At 43.9% G+C, this 16,841-nt stretch overlaps 1 protein-coding gene across 1 annotated transcript; it reads left to right on the plus strand.

Annotated features, from left to right (window-relative positions):
• Positions 1-1,255: 1,255 nt before the first annotated feature.
• LOC149433135 (FERM and PDZ domain-containing protein 3-like) lies at positions 1,256-11,525 on the plus strand. Its single transcript, XM_089664608.1, has 2 exons — positions 1,256-2,175; positions 5,380-11,525. The coding sequence occupies exons 1-2, from the start codon at positions 1,290-1,292 to the stop codon at positions 7,866-7,868; spliced, it is 3,375 nt and encodes a 1,124-aa protein (XP_089520734.1). The 5' UTR covers positions 1,256-1,289; the 3' UTR covers positions 7,869-11,525.
• Positions 11,526-16,841: the final 5,316 nt, after the last annotated feature.

Below are 16,841 nucleotides of genomic sequence, written 5' to 3' on the forward strand. Positions count from 1 at the left end.
AACCCAGTGTTGTCTCACCAACCTCCCTTCACTTTCAAAGAAGAGCTTCATCCTCAAATGTGGTGGCAACATGACTCTTCCCACCTCCCTGTCTTTGGAGCATGAACCTCATGGTCTTCCCAACCAGGGGCAGACTGACCATTCGAGCACTCAGGCACTGCCCGAGGGCCCAGAGTCAGTAGGGGGCCCCATGAGATGCCCCTGGTACTTTTCATTGGCTTTTTCATAGGCTTTTTTGGGTGTGGGTGAGGACACAGGGGCCCCATGGTCCCCTATTGCCTGAGGGCCCCATGAGTTGTCAGTCCGCCCCTGTTCCCAACACCTGTACTCCCATGACTCTTCCCCATCTACTATACCACAACCCAATGTTGTCTCACTGACCTACCATCACATACAAAGAACTCCTTCAACCTCAAATGTGGTAGCAACAAGACTCTTCCCTACTTCTCTGTCTCTGAAGCATGAATCCCATGGTCTTTTGCAATAACTGTACCCACATGACTATTCCCCATCTACCATACCGCAACCCACTATTATCCCACGAAGCTCCCTATCGGAATGGCATTAAAAACATCACCCTCATGACCTCCCTTACTAGTCTTGACAGAGCACAACCCTGGAGATGTTTCCTCACCAACCCCCTGGCCCATATGACATTAAAAGTATCACCTTCGTGGCCACCGTCACCAGTTATGACTAATTATAACCCTGAAAATGTTTCCTCACAAATGTCTACCACTGCCCTGTGAACACATCTGAGCAGCACTTATGGCTTCATTCTTATGGCCCTTCCCAAGACCCTTCTCCATCTGCCACACTTGACCTTACCAGTTTGCTATAATATAGTAATCCACATGGAAGAAAAATAAATATATCTGAAATATATTTAAAAAATATTCTTCCCAAATATATTGCCATGTATTTGAAATGCTATGACATTCAATATATTTTAAAATATATTTCAATAAATATATATATATATATATATATATATATATATATATATATACTATATATCTTTAAAAATACAAATCTACAATTTTGGAATGCATGTACAAATATATGTAAAAATATATATGTAAAAATGAAATGACTTTTTTATATGTTAAAAAATCTGAAGGATATATTTAAAAAATATATATATTTTTTAAATATATTCTTCAGATTCTATATATATATTTATAATGAGACCCTGCTATCCAAGAATATCATCAAAGGAGAGAAAATATTTTCTTCCACATTGATAAAATATTGTAGAAAAATTAATCGAAGTGGCAATAATTTTACAAATGAATCTATTCCTTGTAGATCACATCAGTCTGCCCGCAATGTCACGCATGCCAACTTCTGTTAAGGCACCAACCTCCTCCAACCTATCTGCAGACTTCGCCGAAAAGGGCTTTGCTCCCGAACCCCACACTCCACCAGAGAACCCGGAGTCTATCAGTCTGTGCTACCTCCATCTACGGGACAAGGAGGGGAGAGATGTCAACCAGAATGTTGTTGCAGAGGAGGCCAGACCAAGAACAAAATCTGATCCCACACCCAAGGGCACATCCTGCCAACCTGGAACGAAGAGTGAACCGGATACGCCCGAAGTCTGCAGGTCCCGTTCCTTCACTATGGACAGCCAGGTGAAAGTGGAGGGCACCCAATTCTACTGTGACTCCTGCAAAGCCAAACTGAAGAATCGGTCTGGGGGAGGTGGGATGGATGTGAAGTGTGTGAATTCATGTGGGTCATCCACCTGTAGGGACAATTCAGTAGACCTCATATCCTTGCCACCTCCAGAAAACAAGAAAGATAAGGAGGAAGAAAAGGGTAGACGTAAAGGAGAGAGCTTGGCAGTTGATCGGGACGTAGGGGAGACTGCAACCTTTTTGCCTTCTGCTGCACCCCCACCACCGGGATTTGGAGATAACAGTTCAGATGAGGAGGACCCAAAGAGGACCATTGAAAAGGGCCATGAAAAGGGCAAGGAACAAAAAAAAGCAAATGTGAACCCTGTATTTAGCTATGAAGAGTTACCAGTCACTTTAATAGACAGTGTCCAGACAAGGACAGTCAGAGATCATGCAAGGGAGCTGGATGATGCTCTAGTTTCCACCCTTCAAGCTCTAGAGGCTCTTGCTGCTTCTGAGGATTACCCCAGCGCTGCACCTCAGTCCACAGCAGGTATGTTGAAATGTGTTAAAGTATATCTAATGCCAAAAGTTTTTTTTTTAGTTTTTGATACAGTAGGGAACGATTAAAATCCATGACAAGTTATATTGCCATCTGTCTGCCAGTTAAATGAATTACCTTGACTTCCTATCCTGTAGACACAACAGGAAGTAACAAAAAATAAGACAATGCCCTCTTTGACATAATTTCCTGAATGAACTGGCTCCCATGAATATGCAGATCAGGTCTCCACCCTTTCCTGCTTACCAGCTGGAAGGTTCTATGGTCCTTCAGAGTCAGGAGGAGGCGATAGAGCCAAAACCTGTTGAGTCATCCAGCTGACCTGCAATAACTGGACCTCAGTCACATGACTCACACAACTACCATGAGTATGATTTTACCTATAATACACTATTCTAGTAGCGCACTAGAGGGTGCTACAATGGTTTTCATGTGCTCTTTGCAAACAGTTGGCACCCCCCTGTAATGAAGTTGAAAACGGAAAAAGTAGAAGAAGAAGGCTCAAAGTGTTCCTTCAGCGGGCAAAGTGGTGACAGCAGTCTTCTAGGATTCCAAGGGTGTGCAGCAGCAGAAGACTGTTACCAACTGTTTGCAAAGAGAGCATGAAAACCGCATTGGCTATGTGCAGTGATAAGGTTTCATGTCTGTGTGGTCGCTCCTTCTGTATTGGGCCATGAACGTTTCAGACTACCCTTGTATATCTGTTCCAGTGACAACCCATAATTATGCATTTTGCTATGGCACCTTAGTTGAGAAAGGTTGCCCCAGAGGTTGCTGGGGACTCCTTGAGTTGTGAAAAATGTACCTCCCATTTGATGGTGTCTGCATGGTCCCAGATTCAATGCCACTTGGCAGAGCCAGTTGCATTTCACCAATGCTCTTTTTAGCTGCCTATTAGGATGGCATGGTCACCACCAGTGTTAGGGTGGCATTCTTCCCAGTGGCCACCCCATGTAAGGGGCATGTTCTACCTGGCCCCCAATGCATTGGCTTTAGCAAGGGTATCCCGAGACATGAAGATTATTTCAATGGTTCCTCTGGGACAAAAAGGCTGAGAAAGGCTGATTTATATTTTTTAGCAGCTTTTAGAATATTTTTATTGTCTTCATACAGATGTTAGCAAAGGTTTCTCAGGTCAATTGTTTGGCAGATTACTTCCTGTACACCTAATCTGTTGACATTTTGGTCACATGGAGGTCAAAAATTATTCTTGATGCAACAGGAAATGAGAGGAAATAGGAAGTGAATGGAATTCCCATCTTTAAGAGTTGTTGCCAAAACAGCTGACCCTGTTTGAGGATTTCCCCTCAAATCTTAAACCAGACTGAGACTGGTAACTGGCTCTTTTTAACATCATACTATGGCCAGCCTGCACATACAGTTGTGTTCAAAATAATAGCAGTGTGTTGAAAAAAGTGAATAAAGCTGAAAATCCTTTTAATAGCTTTTATTACCATCCACACAAATGCATTGGGAACACGACACATTCTATTCCAAATCAAAACATGAAGAAAAATACATCAAATTTGTGTTGTTCCTCTAAAAAAAATGAAGAAAAGTGAATATTAGACGGTTCAAAAAAATCGCAGTGTTTGTATTCTTCTTTACAAACTCAAACATTCACTATATAAACTGAGAAATGTTTGAAGATTTTGCTTTCCTTTGAATGACTTCATGAATATTTGGTTGTAGTCGCACTGTTTCTGAGAACTGCTGTACATCTGTGTTGCATGGAGTCACCCAACTTCTGGCCCCTGTGATCAGGTATTCCAGCCCAGGATGATTGGACCACATTCCACAGTTCTTCTCCATTTCTTGGTTTTGCCTCAGAAACTGCATCTTTGATGTCACCCCACAAGTTTTCTATTGGATTAAGATCCGGGGATTGGGCTGGCCACTCCATAACGTCCATCTTGTTGGTCTGGAACCAAGATGTTGAATGTTTACTGGTGTGTTTGGGGTCGTTGTCTTGTTGGAACACCCATTTCAAGGGCATTTCCTCTTCAGCATAAGGCAGCATGACCTCTTCAAGTATTCTGATGTTTTTAAACTGATCCATGATCCCTGGTATGCGATAAATAGGCCCAACACCATAGTATGAGAAACATCCCCATATCATGATGCTTGCACCACCATGCTTCACTGTCTTCACAGTGTACTGTGGCTTGAATTCAGTGTTTGGGGGTCGTCTGACAAACTGTCTCCGCCCACTAGACCCAAAAAGAACAATCTTACTTTCATCAGTCCACAAAATGTTGCGCCATTTCTCTTTAGGCCAGTCAATGTGCTCTTTGGCAGATTGTAACCTCTTCAGCACGTCTTTCCCCCAACAGTGGGACTTTGCGGGGACTTCTTGCAGATAGCTTGGCTTCACATAGGCGTCTTCTAATTGTAACAGTCCTCACAGGGAACGTCACACCTTCTTTCATCTTCCTGGAGCTGATTGTTGGCTGAGTCCGCGCCATTTTGGCTATTCTTCTATCCATTCCAATGGTAGTTTTTCGCTTTCTTCCATGTCTTTCAGGTTTTGGTTGCCATTTTAAAGCATTTGCGATCATTTTAGCTGAGCAGCCGATCATTTTCTGCACTTCTTTATATGTTTTCCCCTCTCCAATCAACTTTTTAATCAAGGTACGCTGTTCTTCTGAACAATGTCTGGAACGACCCATTTTCCTCAGAATTTCAGAGAGAAATGCACTGTAACCAGCATGTACAACATTTGCTGCCTTCCTTCCTTAAATAAGGGCAATAATTGCCACCTGTTTTTCAAAGAATGAATGACCTCACTAATAGAACTCCACACTGCTATTATTGTGAACACGCCCCTTTCAATGAGTGATTCAATGACACAGAATCAGCAGCATGCATGTCATGACTGTTGGGTCTGTTGGATTTCTATGACTCTACTACATCTGCTAGTAAATTATTTGCCATGTAGAAATATCATGTCTACCAAAAACAGTGATTGATCCGGTTAGTGATGTCTGACTGCTATTATTTTGAACACAACTGTATGTGAACCAGCTCCTTAAAAAGCCGGTTCGGTTCAGATGTCATGCGAATCAGATGCATATATGTGAACCAGGGCTTAGTCTTTGCAATAAAAACCTTGCAGAGGGTCTAACTGTTCCCTACTCTCTCCTATTGTGCCAGTCTGTTTAACATAACTAGGGTAAATATATTTCTCTTTTGCAGGCCTCATTGTCCTTGCTGCTATCACTCCAGACTCTTCCCTGGATTCTGGTCATGAAACTAACTCTTCAGAGCTAACGGATGTATCGGAAATGGTTACTGCCTTAAAGCAACATCACAACACTGCCTACTTCCTGGCCCACCACCTCAACAAGGAAAGTCTTCTTTCCCGGAAGGACCTTCCATTTAGAATACAGACCTGTGCTGCTCAGGCTGTCCTTGCTTCTCCTTATTCATTGAGCAGAGAAACTAGCCCCTTACTAAAACCTGCTCTGTTACAGCAAAGTTTGATCAGTACCAGCCTACATCAAGAGTCAGTGGCTGTCCCCTCAAGCCCAAAATTCAACTTAAATAATGCTGTGTCCATACTTACATCTCCCGAAAAACCTAAAGAAGGCACAAGTTCAGCCACTTCCACAGAACCTTCAAAGATTTCCCAGAATCCGCCAAGGAAGAGTTCCACCATGGCTACAGAGTCAACAAAAGACTCTTCAGAGGCAGGTTTTTTATCGGCAAATCCAATTGTTCAGAGCACTTTATCAGCCATGTTGAATGATCGAGATAATGAGAAAGAAAAAAAATCCTTAAGTAGCCCATGTGGGTGTAGACTATCTCCAGCAGAGCCATCTGCTGTCGGCTTAGATAAATCTGTAAATGGAAACCATGAAGATCTTCATTTATCCCCAACAGATGATGAGAGACTGCATGCTAAAGCTTGCTCAGCCATGAGCCTTGAAGAAAAACACTTGAGCCACAAGAGGCCAGATAAAAAAGAAATAACTAAAACTCATGTTGATGATGTAGCTGTGAAAAACATTAGTAAGAGAAAGCAGGAAGATGTTGAGAAAGATGAGAAGAAGGAACACGTTCCATCAATTCCAAACATCTTCATGTTTAACACAGACAATGCAAAAGTAAAGGTAAAATCTGAAACGGATAAATCAGTAGCCCCAACGATCCCTGAAAAAGTGCCTGCTCCAGTTGAGCTGGACGAATGTGCTAAACCTAGGAACCGAGGACCTTTAAAGTTACGCAAACTCTTTTCTGCCACGTTTCCCACCAGAATGAGACGTGAAACCGATGAACGACAAGCCCAGCTGCGCAAAGTTAAGCAGTATGAAATGGAGTTCCTTGAAGAACTGCTTAGACCACAGGGCAAAATAGGTGGTCCACGCCAAGAAATCCTTTACCCCCTGGTGCCTAGACCTTGCTCATGCCAGGTACGTAGCAGTCCTCTTCAAAAAGTGCCAGGTATGTCTCGTGAGCAACGACGCAGCTGTGATTGTAAACGTATAACAAGAGGTATCCATGCCCCACCTAGCAGTTCTTTGGAGCCTGAACCAAGGAACAGGCCAAGAGTGCGGGGCAAAGGTCACCCACGACTCGTGCGTTCCTCTAGTCTGGAGTCACGGGGATCTGAGAAGGTAACGTCATGTCTTACGACCGGTGAAATGCGAGCAGAAAGCACCATTCATTCCACAAATTTGCCGCAAAAGCTTAGCACCGGTGAAGTTAAAAAAAAGGAAGCGCCAAGCAACCCGCCCAGCGCTAAACCGCAAAAGAAAGAGGTTGAGCCTCCCATGTTAAAAAGCAAAATGACAGATTTGATGGGGAACAGAGAGGAGAGAAAGCCTTTGGTGAATCTACCAGTAGAGGAAGAAGTATTTTCAGTCCAATCAAAGTTGCCTGCAGAGGAAAATGTAATTCCAGGGGACAAATGTTGCTCTATCCGCCACTGCTTCAACTGTCGCCGGTGCTCCTCGGCTGATGAGAGCAGTGACAGGGATGAATTATCCTACTCCATTCCCATGCAGATTCTTCCTGGAATCAGTTTAAATTCGGAGACCACCCCACTGTTAAGCCAGACCCTTCAAGTACTAGATGCTAGTGTGTGCAGTGTCCATGAAGATAATCAGACACAAGAGATTGATCTTCGCACAGCCACCTTTGAGGGCAGCCTGGCCAAGGTGAATGCTCTGCATGGACGTTCATATTCCCTTCCTGATGGCTTCGTGTCCGTTCAACGTGATACCAGCGAACTCCTCACCGTGCTGCGTCAATGTGTCGTCAGCACTGAGGCTGGAGAGCCCAAGCTAGACTCAACGCATCTCAGCCAACGCAAACAAGAGTTGACCATGCGATTTAAGGAGTTCCGGGCCTCCTGTAGAAGAATGGCAGGCGTGGATAAAAACCCAGAGCATATGCTCACCGCAGTGACTTGCAGCTTTCAGGTGCTCTGCAGTCTCATCGAGACTTTTGTAAAACTGGTGTTTTTGATCCGTTCCGAAAGCCAACGCCAGGAGCTCTTGGCAAAAGTAGAAGAAGTGGTGAGAAATTATACTTTCTTGCTCCGGGCAGCGGAAGAATCTAGTACGCGGACAGTTGCCCAGTGTAATACCGTGGTAGGACAGTTAGCCAAGCAGTCCGCCACTGTAGCCACGGCAGTTAGTACTTTTTCTCGTTCGATCAAATCTTTGATGAGCAAACAGTAAGTGAAAGCACGGTTCAAGTGCATGTCTGGGCAAAGTAAAAAAAAAAAAAAAGAAACATATTTGGTACATATATCCAATACATGCACATTTCCCCATGTTTTATCCCTTTAAAAATGCTACAAGTGCAGAAAAATATCAGTTGGTTTGCTTGAAATCCAATGGGCTCCTAGCTTGCTGTGTGAGCTGACAACACTCTCTCTGCTGCATTGAAATCTTGACCAGTGTTGTCACCCCCTCCCCAGTTCTCTTCTGATCAACTACAGAATGCCTCCTTTTCGCATTCCATAAAATGAAAATAGGTGTAGGAACTCAACCACGACCCTCAAAAACAACCCCCTCCTCACACACACACACCCTCCAAACTGCATCAAATAGTGTGTTTGGTAAAATTTCATTAACAGTGGGAGGGTCTTAAAGGGGCATTAAATACCAGAAGTGCATTACGTACTGAGTATACTGAGTACAGAGTTTTTGGGTGGGGGTTACACACAGAAGGCAGAGTTCAGGGGTGTGCTACACAGAGTGCAGAGTTCAGGGGTGCGCTGCACACAGAGTGCAGAGTTCAGGGGTGCGCTACACATAGAGTTCACAGTTCAGGGGTGTGCTACACACAGAGTGCAGAGTTCAGGGGTGCGCTACACAGAGTGCAGAGTTCAGGGGTGCGCTACACAGAGTGCAGAGTTCAGAGGTGCGCTACACACAGAGTGCAGAGTTCAGGGGTGCGCTACACACAGAGTGCAGAGTTAAGGGGTGCGCTACACACAGAGTGCAGAGTTCAGGGGTGCGCTACACACAGAGTGCAGAGTTCAGGGGTACGCTACACACAGAGTGCAGAGTTCAGGGGTGCGCTACACAGAGTGCAGAGTTCAGGGGTGTTCTTCACACAGAGTGCAGAGTTCAGGGGTGCGCTACACAGAGTGCAGAGTTCAGAGGTGCGCTACACAGAGTGCAGAGTTCAGGGGTGTGCTACACACAGAGTGCAGAGTTAAGGGGTGCGCTACACACAGAGTGCAGAGTTCAGGGGTGCGCTACACACAGAGTGCAGAGTTCAGGGGTGCGCTGCACACAGATTGCAGAGTTCAGGGGTGCGCTACACACAGAGTGCAGAGTTAAGGGGTGCGCTACACACAGAGTGCAGAGTTCAGGGGTGCGCTGCACACAGATTGCAGAGTTCAGGGGTGCGCTACGCAGAGTGCAGAGTTCAGGGGTGCGCTACACACAGAGTGCAGAGTTCAGGGGTGCACTACACAGAGTGCAGAGTTCAGGGGTGCGCTACTCAGAGTGCTGAGTTCAGGGGAGCGCTACACAGAGTGCAAAGTTCAGGGGTGAGCTACACAGAGTGCAGAGTTCAGGGGTGCGCTACACACAGAGTGCAGAGTTCAGGGGTGTGCTACATAGAGTGCAGAGTTCAGGGGTGTGCTACACACAGAGTGCAGAGTTAAGGGGTGCGCTACACACAGATTGCAGAGTTCAGGGGTGCGCTACACACAGAGTGCAGAGTTAAGGGGTGCGCTACACACAGAGTGCAGAGTTCAGGGGTGCGCTACGCAGAGTGCAGAGTTCAGGGGTGCGCTACACACAGAGTGCAGAGTTCAGGGGTGCACTACACAGAGTGCAGAGTTCAGGGGTGCGCTACTCAGAGTGCTGAGTTCAGGGGAGCGCTACACAGAGTGCAAAGTTCAGGGGTGAGCTACACAGAGTGCAGAGTTCAGGGGTGCGCTACACACAGAGTGCAGAGTTCAGGGGTGTGCTACATAGAGTGCAGAGTTCAGGGGTGTGCTACACACAGAGTGCAGAGTTCAGGGGTGTGCTACACACAGAGTGCATAGTTCAGGGGTGCGCTACACAGAGTGCAGAGTTCAGGGGTGTGCTACACACATAGTGCAGAGTTCAGGGGTGCGCTACACAGAGTGCAGAGTTCAGGGGTGCGCTACACACAGAGTGCAGAGTTCAGGGGTGCGCTACACAGAGTGCAGAGTTCAGGGGTGCGCTACACAGAGTGCAGAGTTCAGGGGTGCGCTACACACAGAGTGCAGAGTTCAGGGGTGCGCTACACAGAGTGCAGAGTTCAGGGGTGCGCTACACAGAGTGCAGAGTTCAGGGGTGCGCTACACACAGAGTGCAGAGTTCAGGGGTGCGCTACACAGAGTGCAGAGTTCAGGGGTACGCTACACACACAGTGCAGAGTTCAGCCTTCTTCCACAGCTGATTACCTCTGAATCCACGTCTCCCATTTTACCCACTCTTTAGCTGTGACCTCTGCATTCAACCCCCCCTCCACTACCCCCATCTTCCCATCCCCCCCTCCCCCTTAAAAGCTCCACCATCTTCCAAATATCTTACATTTGTTACTGTATGAAGCTGAAGCACCCAGCCCGCTCTAGTATCTCCCCACGCATTGTAGTTTGCCCCACCTCTCTCACTTGCAGGGAGATCATCCAGTTGGGGAGTCGATATCCACGCTGCACCCCGGACACCTTTATCTCTCTTGTCCCCATCTTGCCCTCAGTGGGAGCCACTCAGGATATCAGATCTGGAGGAGATGTTGGGAGACAAGAGAGAAGCCAGACTTCTATGTTTCCAAGTGATAGTGGTGAGCAGGGAGCATAGGGCATGAGCCAGAGGTGGTGGAACTGAGTTCCGCCAAGTCCCACATGGAAGAAAAATATATTTGAAATATATTTTAAAAATATTATATTTTGAAATATATTGAATACGGCTAAAATTTGGGCATTTCAAATGTATGTCAATATATTTGGGAATAATATTTTTAAAATATATTTCAAACATATTTTTCTTCCATATGGGGTTCCAGCTGAACTAAATCCCTGATGAAAGAAGGCATTCCGTCGTTTATTGGGTAGGGCTGACAACACTGCTTTGGATTTGTGCGGCAGGGGCAGCGTTGTCAGATCGCTGGACTTCTTGCAAGAGCAACAGTATTTTAGATACTTGCAGTCATTTTAAAGGCACGAGATGAGAAATGGGCAGGTAGTGGACAAAATTTATTAAATATGTTTTGGGTGTTTTTTTTTTTGTGCCTAGACACTTTAAATTTGTTCAAATCGATATTTTTTTTTTAGGGAAGTTATTATTCCCATAACTCTCTTAATATTAGCCTGCCAGCCTTAACGTGCGAATGGGAAAAATGAAAAATGTTTTAGGAGCAGAACATCAAGGTGGTGTATTAAATAATAGCATTTTGGCTGTACTCAACAGATGGTGGAGCAGAACTGTTAACTCACTAAGTTCCTCTGGTGAATAGGTTTCTAGGATAGTCATCTATGCCTTCACATGTAAAAAAAAAGAAAAAAAAAAAAATCAAATAATAATATTAATTGCCTCTGTACATAGCTACCAGTCCCACTGTGACATGCTTTCGTCTTGCCTTTCACCTTCAGAAAGCTATAGATTTATATAACTGAAAATATACTACAACAAAAAAAAACAAAAAAACAATAAGATGAGAAGGTGATTGGAGGAACAATGTTCTCTATTGTACTGGATGTCTGCATAGACCAAAGAATCTGCAAGAAAGGCAAAAATATACTACTTGTGTATTTATTCAATATAATTGTAGCTTAGAAAATCCGAATTTAAATCCTATTATATCCTATTACCAGAAGTTGTTATTTATAATAAATGGTGTGCAGAGTACATTTCAATTGGATCAATTTGTACCCACAACATTCTTCTCGCTATCTCGTATGGTAAGCTGAAGGTATCTCAGAACTGAGAAAAAAAATTGTTTTATAGACTAGATCAGGGCAGTAAACCTGTTGGTATAGTATTTTCTACTTTGAGTGGTTTTCTATGGAGTTTAGTCTATCAACATTTGGCAATGAAATACCTTGAGAACAAGACAAACTAGTTGACTACTACACTTGTCTGTGAAGGTTTTCATTTCTCCATGGTATGTCTAGCAGAAGTTGGTCACAGTCAACTGGGCTTGATCTGTAATGTTGAAGATGTTTCACTACTCTTCCAAGTAAGTTCTTATTCAACGCATTACCCAACGTAATCCCTAAACCTCCCTCTCCCCTTGAAGATCATTAACCAGGATTAGGATACAAGTGGTGGTGGTCCTCAGGGGTTAGGATACAAGTGGTGGTGGTCCTCAGGGTTCCAGAAGGTCAAGCTGAAGAGGCAGAATGAAGACCCATAGGATGGTTCAGAATGCTCACAAGAAAAATAAGAGGAGAGGCGATATATCTACTTATAGTGTAGTGAGTATCTGTATTATAGTAGTTCATTCAAAAATGATAAACAGGTAATAGGTTGAAAAAGAAAAACAATGTAACTTACATCTGGTGCAGTTGCAGTCATCCCTTTGGGTAAGGCACGTTGACCTCCATAATTGCAGGTAGGGATAACCCTTGTTCCCACGCAAGATAAAATTGGTTGCTCTCAAAGTCTCGTAGGTCCCTATCCTGAAACCTCTGAGGGACTCTCAGCCGGGAGATGTGCTTCTTGGGTAGGAGGAGGTCAAAAAGACCTATCGGTGTTCCAAACTGAAGAGGCACCCAGTGAGGTATGTAATGGAATTGTGGATAGGCTAGAGTCATGAAAAAGAGTTTTATGTTATTCGTCATACAACAACACTGGTCCATCCTTAGACCCACCACAATCCTACTTCACAACTCAATGGGCATCTCTGCCATTTGGAACACCAACGGGTTTCTGACCTCCTCCTACCCAGGAATGTCCCACGATTATTATTTTTTTTATATTTTAGTTTGTTCCTGTAGCAAGAAGCAGTCTTTATTTCTCCCTCTGACTTGATGACCAGGCTTATAGGTTTCGTGCAGGGACAACCATAGGGAAGTCAGTTCCTATTGACATAGGCACACTGCATCTGCCAGGAGATCTTCAACAGAGAGAAATTGCATCTGCCAAGAGATTTCCAACATACGGTGTGTGAGGCAGCAGCATTGTTTAGCTTAATAAAGCTGGCCAAACACTGTATGATTTCTCTTGTTCATCACCATGGGCTTGTAAGGGGGTAGGTAGCAGGGTGGTGGTTGTTTGTCACGTCCTCCGTGTTTTCCAATTAACTTGTTGGGTGCCAAGTCTGGGAAACATGTCAAGGCTGATGAAAGTCAGGAACATACCCCAGCATGTTCATGGAGGAGCATCTTGGTAACTCAACCAAGTCCAATGACTATGGAATACGTCAAGGCAGATGAGTGTCAGGAACATACCCCAGCATGTTCATGGAGGAGCATCTTGGTAACTCAACCAAGTTCAATGACTAAGGAATATGTCAAGGAAGATGAGTGTCAGGAACATACCCCAGCATGTTCATGGAGGAGCATCTTGTTAACTCAGCCAAGTCCAATGTCTAAGGAATATGTCAAGGTAGATGAGTGTCAGGAACATACCCCAGCATGTTCATGGAGGAGCATCTTGGTAACTCAACCAAGTCCAATGACTAAGGAAAATGTCAAGGCAGATGAGTGTCAGGAACATACCCCAGCATGTTCATGGAGGAGCATCTTGGTAACTCAACCAAGTCCAATGACTAAGGAATATGTCAAGGCAGATGAGTGTCAGGAACATACCCCAGCATGTTCATGGAGGAGCATCTTGGTAACTCAGCCAAGTCCAATGTCTAAGGAATATGTCAAGGTAGATGAGTGTCAGGAACATACCCCAGCATGTTCATGGAGGAGCATCTTGGTAACTCAACCAAGTCCAATGACTAAGGAAAATGTCAAGGCAGATGAGTGTCAGGAACATACCCCAGCATGTTCATGGAGGAGCATCTTGGTAACTCAACCAAGTCCAATGACTAAGGAATATGTCAAGGCAGATGAGTGTCAGGAACATACCCCAAATCAAAAAGTAAAAATAAAGTGAGCGCTAGATGGAAGAGCTGCTATGCGCCAATAAGTACCAAAAAACTTAAAAAGACATATAAAAGAGAAGGGCGCAGCGCTAAAACACAATATGATTAAACCATATACATATAGAATGGTGACAAAGTGCAAAAAACTGTGCATAAGAATGGTGATAGTCCTTTAAACATCATAAATGGTGACTGGCAAAGCGAGTGTCTTCCGGTGATCAGAGTGACTGAATCATGCACTCACCAGATGCATAATTCAAATATGCATATAGATGGTATCCCGATATCCATACGCAGTTGTCTCATAAACGGATTTGGTCATCATCCAAGCGCAGCAGTCCATCCAAAGGATCCTCTTATAAATCGTGTGTTGCCACACTAGGACACCCCTCAGCTGTCCCCTAAGAGACTCTGCAAGTTTTTGGACTCAGCAGGGTCCTCTAGGCGCACTCAGGTTTATGACTGTGGCCTGGTTCCTAGGAACCAGGCCACAGTCATAAACCTGAGTGCGCCTAGAGGACCCTGCTGAGTCCAAAAACTTGCAGAGTCTCTTAGGGGACAGCTGAGGGGTGTCCTAGTGTGGCAACACACGATTTATAAGAGGATCCTTTGGATGGACTGCTGCGCTTGGATGATGACCAAATCCGTTTATGAGACAACTGCGTATGGATATCGGGATACCATCTATATGCATATTTGAATTATGCATCTGGTGAGTGCATGATTCAGTCACTCTGATCACCGGAAGACACTCGCTTTGCCAGTCACCATTTATGATGTTTAAAGGACTATCACCATTCTTATGCACAGTTTTTTGCACTTTGTCACCATTCTATATGTATATGGTTTAATCATATTGTGTTTTAGCGCTGCGCCCTTCTCTTTTATAGGAACATACCCCAGCATGTTCATGGAGGAGCATCTTGGTAACTCAACCAAGTTCAATGACTAAGGAATATGTCAAGGCAGATGAGTGTCAGGAAAATACCCCATTATTTATAGCCATTGGCACTGCCCTGCGGCACTAGGGTCTTTACTTCAAATCCTGTCCAAATACAATACCTGCATGGAGTTGCATGTTCTCCCTGTGTTTGTATGGTTTTACTCAGATTTCCTTCCACGTTCCAAAAATATGCTAGTAGGTTAATTAGCTCCTGTCTAAATTGGCCATAGCATGTGTATGTATGCATGTCAGATAAGGAGCTTAGATTGTAAGCTCCTTGAGGGCAATATGTAAAGAGCTGGTGCTATATAAATACCTGAAAAAATAAATTAACCCAGTCACCTTCATCCAATCACCAAAGAATGCGTCAAGACGCATGAGTGCCCCCATCATTTATAACCAGGAGACAGGTTCATGAAACTCATTGGAGGAAAGGCTAAGGAAGCCACTTGGATGAAAAATCTTCGACTTCACAGAACAAGTCCAGCTGGATGTGAATAGCTTCTACTAGGTACACATTTAGAAATATTTGCAGATGGGCTTCCAGCATGATATGTTAAATATTCCAAGGGGCCCTATCATTCAGTCTCGACCTTTAATCCACCAGTGAAAAACTGTTACGTGATCAGCATCTGCAAAACAAAATGGTACGTCATGTAATATGCTATTGATTCTATTCCATTGATGACATTGGAACGTTACGTGTCAAAGTGCCTAGTTTCCTAGTGATCTTTCAATTATATATTGTATGAAATATTTGGCCTTTTCATTTTTTTATCCCACAGACTATGCCACATGTTTTGTGGTATGCTATTTACACTGTGATAAATGTATTCTTTAGTTTTAGTACAACACACAGGCACACATATGAGGGCCCATCCATACATGTATTCAAATAGTGTACATGCATGCACCAGTGCACCCTATGTACTAAAGCTGAGCTCAAGCTGCTTGCAAAGGATGTGCATTGTCCACTGTCCCGGGTTCAGGTTTGCTTTAAAGCCCGATAGTTGAAATCTGCTAAATACAAGTTTCATGAAAACAAAAGGTTTGCAAAGTCTTAATGTTGGTTTTCTTTAGAAAGCATCCAGAGCTTGAGTGCTAAAGCCTATTCCCTGCCAGAGAAGGACCTGTGTGGAAGCAATAGTCCTTCTGCAGAGGTCCTACATGCCCTCCTGCCAAGTCAGGCCTTTGGCTCTTCAATCAACAAATCTCAAGCTCCCTTCTGATTGGAGAACTCTGGTTCTGAATCGGCAGTACAGCATATCTTGTGAAAACGTTGTAGAAGTTTTTCTATCGGAACAACATTAACTTTGTTTCTTGGCAAGGGAACTGTGGTAAAGCAGAAAACGTTTTGAATCCATTGGTATGTTTTAAAGGTACTGTAGGATTGTGGTTTTTTTTTTGTTTATTGACATAATTTTGGCATTGAATGTACTTTAAAAAATATTTTCTTGCATCCCCTTTATCATGTTATGGTTGTTGGGATAGAAAAGTGTTTAGCTTTTGTTTGTGTCTTTCTTTGGATTTTAGGGTTTAGTTTTTTTGAGTACCAGAGTATTTTCCATATCCAAGAGACCAAATGTTGTTTAGGGCCTTCACCCAAAACTCTCTGATGGTTGGTCCTAGTCTCTGACATATATAGTTACATAGTCTGGCTGAAAAAAAGACAAAAGTCCATCCAGTTCAACCAAAATAAAAAAATAAAAAAAAAAAGTGATAATCTTACACCCACAGTTGATCCAGAGGAAGGCAAAAAAACCAGCAAAGCATGATCCAAGGAAAAAATTTCTTCCTGATCCCCCGAGAAGCAATCGGATATTCCCTGGATCAACTTTCCCTATAAATGTTATATCCAGTTATATTCTGTGTATCCAAGAAAGAATCCAGGACTTTCCTACAGCAATCCACTGAGCTGGCCACAACCAACTCTTGAGGGAGTCTATTCCACATTCTCACAGCTCTCACTGTGAAGAAACCTTTCCGTGTTTGGAGATTACATTTCTTTTCCTCCAGGCGTAAAGAGCGCCCCCTTGTCCTCTGTGATGACCTCAGGGGGAATAACTCCACACCGAGTTCACTATATGAACCACTGATGTATTTATACATGGAGATCATATCCCCCGTTATGTATTATACATGGAGATCATATCCCCCTTATGTATTATACATGGAGATCATA

The sequence above is a fragment of the Staurois parvus genome, unplaced genomic scaffold, assembly GCF_062004578.1.
Source record: "Staurois parvus isolate SC_StPar_1 unplaced genomic scaffold, SC_StPar_1.0 ptg001966l, whole genome shotgun sequence".
NCBI lineage: Eukaryota > Metazoa > Chordata > Amphibia > Anura > Ranidae > Staurois > Staurois parvus.